Below are 7,727 nucleotides of genomic sequence, written 5' to 3' on the forward strand. Positions count from 1 at the left end.
TTTCACTATTTGAATATCTGCGACCAGTCAGATGTTCGTGGTGCAGTCACATGTCCGTGTGCACTCATATACTGACTAACTACACCAACTAAATAAGTGATCTCCGGACATGTGACCGTGAGATAAATCAGCCTTCCAACTAAACGTCTGTATCTGCCTGGATCCTCTAGTAATTCTCCTTGATCAGGTGAAAGCTCGACATTTGGGTCCATGAGAGTTTCAGCTGGCTTAGCTCCCAGAAGACCAGTCTCCTCCAATATATTCAGTGTGTATTTCCTCTGTGATAGGGATAGTCCTTTATGAGAATATGCCACCTTTATTCCCAGAAAGGGACGGCCAAGATCTTTGGTGTAGAATTCCTTCTGGAGGAAGTCCTTCAGTACTTGTATCCCTACACTGTCACTCTCTGTTGTAATGATAATATCATCAACATACACAATTAGAAAGATCCTACCATCTTTACCCTGAGAGATGAACACTAAATGATCTACAGCATACTATCTCATCCCAAAACGTATCGTTGTCTTACTAAATCTGCCAAACCAAGCACGAGGAGAATGCTTCAGACCAAAACCTGGAAACAGCAATCTTCATCTCCCCCTGAGCAACGAACCCATGAGGTTGCTCCATATAGACCTCTTCCTGTAGATTACTATGCAAGAAGGCATTCTTGAAATCTAATTGATAGAGAGGCCACGATCTGTTGACGGCAAGGGATATCAAAATCCTTATGGAAGGAATCATTGCCACAGGAGGGAATGTGTCCTTGTAATCAATGCCATATGTTCATGTATATCTCTTAGCAACCAATCGAGCCTTGAGTCGTTCTACAGTCCCCTCTGAGAGGTATTTCACTGTGAACACCCACTTATAACCACCCCCCTGTGCGCCTAGTGGAAGAGGGACCAACTGCCATGTGTGATTCTCCTTCATAGCCCCTATTTCTGCATCCATAGCTGCTCTCCAACCTGGATTAGCCAAAGCCTCGATAACAGAGTGAGGAATAGAAACTGAAGATAGGGATGACAAAAAGGAATTGTAAGAAGGTGACACATTGATGGAGATCAACATCCTTGCGAGTTTATTCTCGGTGGGGTCGCCCTCGAGGAGCCCTGTAGAGATCTTTTTATTGTTATTTGTGCCATTTAGGGATCTTTTTGTTATTTTTAGTGTTATTAGGGGTATTTTGGGGCATAGTTAATGTATTAGGGTTATTTTAGTCTTTAGGGTTCCCATGAAAAAGCGTATGATAGGGTTCCCAGAAGTGTTATGTGGTGGGTCCTTGAAAGGAAAAAAGTACCTACTAAATATATTGATGTGATTAAGGATATGTACGATGGAGCAGTAACTAGTGTTAGAACCACGAATGACACGTCTAGTGAGTTTTCAATTACAATAGGACTGCACCAAGGATCAGCTCTAAGCCCTTATCTTTTTACGTTAGTTATGGATGAGCTTACGGAGGGTATCCAGGATGAGGTGCCGTAGTGTATGTTATTTGCAGATGATATAGTATTAATCGACGAAACCAAAACAGGAGTAAATGCTAAATTAGAGTTATGGAGAACGACTTTGGAATCTAAAGGTTTTAGATTGAGTAGGACTACGACATAATATATGGAATGCAACTTTAGTAATGTAAGGAGGCGGGACGAGGACGTAGTAAATATGAGTGGACAGGAGGTACCTAAGAGGGATATATTTTGCTATCTTGGTTCAATTCTACTAAGGAAGGAGAGATTGAAGAGGATGTTAACCATAGAATAAGATCAGGTTGGTTGAAGTGGAAGCTTGACTCAGGAGTTCTGTGCGACCGTAAAATCCCTACCAAGTTGAAGGGAAAGTTTTATAAGACAGCTGTGAGGCCAGCCATGCTGTACGGCTCAGAATGTTGGGCCACCAAGAAGCGGCATGTGCATAAGATGAGTGTAGCGGAGATGCGAATGCTTAGATGGATGTGCGGCCACACAAGGTTAGATAGAATTAAAAATGAAGACATTTGTAAAAAGGTGGGGGTGGCACCAATTGAGAAGATGAGAGAGCACGGCTTAAGATGGTTTGGACATATTTCACGTAGGCATTTGGATGCTCCGATGAGAAGAGGTGACTCGTGCCAAATTGAGGGAGTAAAAGGAGATAGGGGTAGACCAAAAATAACTTGGGTAGAAACAGTGAGGAAAGACTTGATAGCTAGGATATATTCCCAGAATCAGGCCAAGGAAACTCCGAACTTTCCTTTGAAGGAAGGTTTCCGAGGTCTCGAGGGCGCAAGACTTTATTTTTGGCTGATCCAAGCTCACATAATCGATACTGAATCCGCCATCGAAAGTTTAAGTATCCACAATCAGTGCAAATCCAGTCCCCCAGTTGAGCAGCCATTTATATTAGAGCAACTATTTTTCTGAGCAAATTTGCAACCCCCAGGAGGAAGATCCCTTTGCCTTCTCAGTTATTATGGATGAGAAGTCTTTTTTCCACTTTATATATGGAATTTTATAAATATAGCTCAAGTATATATATATATATATATATATATATATATGTGTGTGTGTGTGTATAAAATTCACAAATGAAATCTTGTCTGTGATTTGGATCAAATTAATGAGAGGGTGTATAGCCTCATCGATTTAGTGAATTTATGTATATACGCTCACTCTCAGATTCTTATAGTGAGATTGTATATGTGCAATGACTCAACAGACCCTTTGATTTTTATATAAGGGTGAGTCTTGTATATATACAATCACTCACAGATCCTTTGATGTTAATATGTAAGCAAATTTTCTTGTATAAATATATATATAATATATGCAATACCTGTCAAATATATATGTATATATATACAATAACTCAAAGGCCGTTTGATTTCAATGAATGTGATTTTCGTATATAAGATTTTAATGAATGTGAGTTTTGTATTTATACAATAACTCGACCATTTGATTTCAATAAATGAGTGAGTTTCGCATATGTACATTAACTCAGATCTTTTGATTTTAATGAATAGTTGAGTTTCGTACATATACAATAACTCACACATCTTGTGACTTATATTACCAAGCGAAGTTTAGTGTATATATATCGAACTCATGAGTTTAGATCACTTTGATCTATTTTTCGAAGGTCCTGTACATCTAAGAATCATACGGTTTCAAATGATTTCCCTACGATAACAAATTTTAAGCATACTTTCAAGTGAGAATCATATGGTTTCAAATGATTTCTTTATGATAATAAATTTTAAGCATACTGTCAAGTGAGAATCATATGCTTTCGAATGATTTCCCTATGATAATGAATTTTAAGCATATTGTTAATTAAGAATTATATGGTTTCAAATGATTTCTCTGTGATTCATGAGTTGAAGGGGTAATGTTAAGTAAACCATATAATTCCAAATGGGGTTTTTCTATGCTAAGTGATCCTTTGATGTAATAATTCATACAAATCTCATCACAAATAGGGATGCATAACCTAAATAATTTCGAGTGACCATGGACATCCTCATAACTTAATAACAATCCAAAAGTAACTCTGAATTTAATACCAAAGAAATGGGAAAAGACTTCATATGCTGCGTGGCCTCATTTCAGGTCGCTTCCTCTCAGCGATCCTCTCAGCCAGAGCCTCTCCGTTTCAAATCTTCACAGGTTTGTAAAGGCAGGTGACAGCTATACCTAAACTTCGTATGGTTTTCAATGAGAGAAGTAAATGCAATAATGTAGTTTGTTCAATGATAACATGATATATGCTTTGACGTGATAAGATATTACACCACACTTGTTGTACTTGTAACATGCAATACAACTGGAAAACTGTTAATTCTTTGATAGGGATGTAATGGCACAGTTGTCATGTGATAGTAGATTCTATTGCATAGAAAGAAATTGTTATTATGCCAATGATTCAAAAGGAAAAAATGAACCATTACATGAACATTGTTAATGGCGTGGGTGATGGAAGGCCAACGAGCTAATCCTCGGATATTTAGACGTCAACGGTGATAAGCGCTAACCCTTGTCGATTCGGAATCCTTTGGAGACTAAAAGTCCTGAGGCGGTAGGATTTGCAGTAACAAGCCCTCAAGGAACCAACTGTGCAAGCAAAGGTAACAGGCTATGGGAGCCGGAGTACCTTGGGTAGTCATCCCATACTTCATGCATATTACACATTGTTTAGTTATTCTCCTTATTACTCATATTTCTATTATTCCAACTATCCTCTTGAGTTTTATTCCTGCCTATTCTAGTTTGTAATTTTATTCAATAGACTATGTTACTCTTTACTCTTTTATTTTTATTTTTTTTAAATTAACAGTGAATTTTATTAGATTCAAATTGGGACAAGATGTCCCAGCTCAAGAGTACAAGTGATAATTCAATGGTCATCAGCCTATTGAGATGGTAGAGATTCTATACAAGTGACATTTGTTTCCGTTAGAAGAACCCCTGCTTTTGCTAACTCATCCGCCGAGGAATTTGCCGATCTCCTACAATGAACTAAAAGTGGACGGATGCTCCTAACGAGGTCTCGAATCTCATCAAGTGTATTCTGCAATCTCCACGGCCCCCCACCAAGATTGCTGGCCCAAGCTATCACATTTGACGAGCCCCCCTCCGCAAGCAACGGCCCTAAATTACGATTGGCATACCACCGGAGGCCGAATAACAACCCCCGAGCCTCGGCTTCATTGGCATCGCATATTCCCGCTGATCTGGAGTAGGAGACTATAGTTCTACTATAGGAATCACGAATTAAACCCCCAAAACCGGCCGGTCCAGGGTTTCCTAGTGAACTGCCATCGAAGTTAAGTTTTAACCACCCCTCTCCAGGAGCCACCCATTCCGGAGTGATTGCTATCCGAGGTTTTCTTTCGTGTAACACCACCTTCCAATTTCTCAGAGCCATCCCAGTTGAGTATGGGATTTTACCTTTTGCCTTTGCCCATAAAATGAGAGATAATTTTATTTCCAGCACTACATGCTTCCAATGCCGGGCTTTATCGGCGAAAATTCTATTGTTCCGTTCCTTCCAGATGGACCATATAATGGCATATGGTAGGGGACTCCATAGTGCTTCACCCAGACAAACTCTTTACTCTTTATTGATCTCTATACTTGTTTGGGTAGCTGAATACTTCTGCTAGATCGTTGTATCTAATGTTGATATATATCTCAGGTTTTGCGATAGTGGATGACGAAACTAATGCCGTTGGAAAAAAAGGGTGTGCGCAAAGAGTCTGATTCGGTCTTGTGGCATAGATGAAATCCCTGTCTTAGTGTTCTTTTATTTTGTTAGACTCTCTTAACTATTGTTGGTGTTTTAAAAGGATGGATATGATTCAAATCAACATTTTTTTGAGTTCTTGTTATAATCTACTTTCAAGAAAATATATTTAGTATTTTTCAATTGAGACTTACCGTGTTTCTCTTGTAGTAGCGATTCGGATTTTGGGATCTACAAAAACAAAAAATTGCCCCAAAAAAATCTGGGCCGTTACAGTGTGGTAGGATTAGACAAAGGTTTGAATGGATAGTTAGGGTCATTTTAAAACCCAACAAAAGAAGAAAACAATAGGGTTAGGGTTAAGCAGCAAAGGTTAGGGTTTATAGGTTGGTTGAGGGTCAGGGTTTTGGTACCTTAATCACAATCTTCAATCTTCAAGCTTCTTCAAGCTTCAACACGATCAAAGCTTTGACACCGTGTTAATCTACATTGAAGAGAAGAAGAGAAGAATTGGATGAATGTGTGAATGAGAGAGTTCAAGAGAAAACTCTTGCACGCAGTGAAAAAACTGGAAAGACATAAATACCCCTAGGAAGGGAGATGCGCATAACTCAACACTCACCATTCAAAAAGAAATGGTATGTTATCGAATAATTTTTTAGATCTATATTTAAAACGTATAATAATTAGTCCACTTCACCAACCCAGTAAATTTCATGAAACCTATATCCTTTACATAATAATACTTTTGTTAGCCTTACACTTTGGAGTAAATTTCATGAAACCTATATCCTTTACATAATGAAACCTATGTCCTCCTGAAACTTTCTAAGGCATTACAATCCCCTATTTGCCCTGATTCCGTTACTTTTCTATGCAACTGTTTATCCAGTACCAACTCTCTATTGAGACTTATCTTTATCATAAATATGGTTTATTGTTTTGATTTCAGTCCTACATCAATCTGGTGTCAAATCTGGAAGAAAAGTGATTACTTGGCATTCATCCTCAGTCAATATGTTTTCTCGGCTTTCATTAATAAATTCGTAGTTGTTCCAAAAAAAAAAAAAAAGACTTCACATAGTGTGAGCTATTATATTTCGATATTGATTTAGGAATCTCTTTTTTTCACTTGCAGCTATAGTTGCCCGGTTGTTAAGCAACTACCAAACATGGGTATCATGGTCACCAACAAAGAAAGGTATCAAAGTCAACAAGCAAATCGCACCCATAGGTTAAATCCCAAATGGTGCTTGTTTACACATACACGACAACGACAGAATGGAAGTCTTAAAAGCTGCTAGAACATGGGAACCTTCTATTCTATTTCCAAGATATCAAGCTAAGAATAGGAAAGAAAGTTTTTTTTTTCCTCAACTTGGAAGGATGGTTTGTTGTTATTGTCCAAAAAATAGATTTTAAAACACAGTGAAAGGTCTATAGTCAGCAGAATAGTTAAGACTTCAGACAAGGTGAGAAATTTGACAATTCAAGGGGGCTTCATAGAGATAACAAGTGTTGAGGCATAACCTATTTACATCGTGGCCCAACAAATTAACGATTTGGATCGTCCTATGGAGGGGGCCGTACCGTACTTTTTGAAAAATACACATCAAATAAAATAAATCTCTAGTAACAAAAACCATCGATAGATCCTTAAATAAAAAGATGTGAAGTCCCAGATAGTTGTGGATTTTGACTACAAAATAAGTTGTTGGCTGTAAAATCGAATTTGGATGAAAAATGGATGAAAAATACACAGAGACATGTCAAATCGATTCGAGTCCAAATTCAATATTAGACTGCAAACCAAACCGTCAACTTAGCTAAGAATGGGTTTTGGACTTAAAAAATCGAGAAAGAATTACAAACAAAATAGGTTTGATTTTTAGAGAGAGTGTACCTTTGGAGGAGTTGAGGAGGGAGAGACGAGCAAAACGCATGATTGAGGGCGAGAAAGAGAGGCTTGTGAGAGCGCTAAATTTCAAGGACTTCACGGGGGGCGAGAGTGACAGGGGAGGAAGAGGAAGAACGCCACGAATCACCATTTTTCAAAGACAATGAAGGGGATACGCTGCTGCCCCTAAACCCAGAACATTTCCTTTTTAGGAGAGTCAACTTCTTGAGGACGACATTTGTTTAAAGAATTTATAGTATTTATTAGGTTAGGTGGTGGATCTCGTCCACGTGAAGACACCGTACAGTCAAAATACTAAATTTTTTGGGGCGATGATATTGTCACTCCCCCTGCATTATATATGCGCCCTCCTATGACGTGAACAGTGGCAACTTTAACACTTTTTTTATGTCAAACCATGTAAGGGGGTGCATACTTAATGCAGGGGGAGTGAAAATATCACCTTTCCTATTTTATTTTTTATTTTTATTTTTAGAATTGATTAGGTTTGGTGGATCTACTATTAACCAGATCTATATACCGTCAAAATACTTTTGACCTACATCTAAAACCCCCGGCCCCGAATTTTGCTAAGCCCGCAAAA

General features: G+C 38.3%; 1 protein-coding gene across 1 annotated transcript in view; it reads right to left on the bottom strand.

Moving 5' to 3' along the window:
- Nucleotides 1-7,334, bottom strand: part of LOC143883545 (putative F-box protein At5g55150) — a 39,637-nt gene extending 32,303 nt beyond the window's left edge. The window contains exon 1 of the mRNA XM_077386884.1: nt 7,130-7,334. Coding sequence (XP_077242999.1) covers nt 7,130-7,274 — 145 coding nt within the window. The 5' untranslated portion in view covers nt 7,275-7,334. The remainder of the gene's footprint in view (nt 1-7,129) is intronic.
- Between the last annotated feature and the right edge of the window lie 393 nt (nt 7,335-7,727).

Source organism: Tasmannia lanceolata, unplaced genomic scaffold (assembly GCF_043159265.1).
Source record: "Tasmannia lanceolata isolate RefF3 unplaced genomic scaffold, GAP_Taslan_0.1 ptg000002l, whole genome shotgun sequence".
Classification (NCBI taxonomy): Eukaryota; Viridiplantae; Streptophyta; class Magnoliopsida; order Canellales; family Winteraceae; genus Tasmannia; species Tasmannia lanceolata.